The 864-nt window shown below is 61.9% G+C and overlaps 1 protein-coding gene across 1 annotated transcript in view; it reads left to right on the forward strand.

Annotated features, from left to right (window-relative positions):
• Positions 1-305: 305 nt before the first annotated feature.
• The window catches only part of LOC310817336 (potassium voltage-gated channel subfamily A member 7-like), a gene marked incomplete at both ends in the record, with an annotated part of 6,192 nt that continues 5,633 nt past the window's right edge, over positions 306-864 (forward strand). Inside the window, one exon of the mRNA XM_083687876.1 lies at positions 306-864. This exon is cut by the window's right edge and continues 194 nt beyond it. Coding sequence (XP_083544002.1) covers positions 306-864 — 559 coding nt within the window.

Here is an 864-nt window from a genome sequence, read left to right on the forward strand (position 1 = left end):
CTGCTTTCAGACTGACATCCTGTCCTGAGACCAACCTGTCCTGACTACACAACCTGAGGAGAGGAAAGGGAGGAGGAGAGGAGGAGAGGGGGGGAGGGGAGGAGAGGAGGAGAGAGGGGGGAGGAAGAGAGGAGGAGAGAGCGGGGAGAGGAGAGGGGGGAGGGGAGGAGAGGAGGAGAGAGGGGGGAGGAAGAGAGGAGAGAGGGGGGGGAAGAAGAGAGGAGAAAGTGAGGGGAGGAGAGGAAGGGGGAGAGAGGGGGGAGGAGAAGAGAAGGGTTGGAGGGGAGGACTAAGACACAGGAGGGATGGAGAACAACGATAACGGAGGAGATGCAGGAGGAGGAGGAGGAAGGAAGGAGAGAGAGGGAGAGTCGGACAAGCAGCTGAAGAACCAGCTCAACCGGGAGGAGAAGGGAGAGAAGGAGATCCAGGTGAACGAGAAGGAGGAGGAGAGAGAGGAGGAGGAGAAGGGAGAGGAGGAGAAGAAGAGAGAGGAGGAGACCAAGAAAAGAGAGAGAGACAGCCGGCGTTCTGGGTTGCTGTGGAAGAGCAGCTGGGCGCTGAGTGACCGTCTCGCCATCAACGTGTCTGGGATGCGATACGAGACGCAGCTCAGAACCCTGGCCCAGTTCCCCGACTCCCTCCTGGGCGACCCGCGCCGGCGCCTGCGCTACTTCGACCCGCTCCGCAACGAGCTGTTTCTGGACCGGAACCGGGCCTGCTTCGACGCCATCCTCTACTTCTACCAGTCGGGCGGGCGTCTGCGGCGGCCCGCCAACGTGCCTCTTGACGTATTCATGGAGGAGCTGGCGTTCTACGAGCTGGGGCCGGACATCGTGGCGAGGTTCCGGGAGGACGAGGGCT

This window comes from Argentina silus (assembly GCF_951799395.1).
Source record: "Argentina silus genome assembly, chromosome: 16".
Classification (NCBI taxonomy): Eukaryota; Metazoa; Chordata; class Actinopteri; order Argentiniformes; family Argentinidae; genus Argentina; species Argentina silus.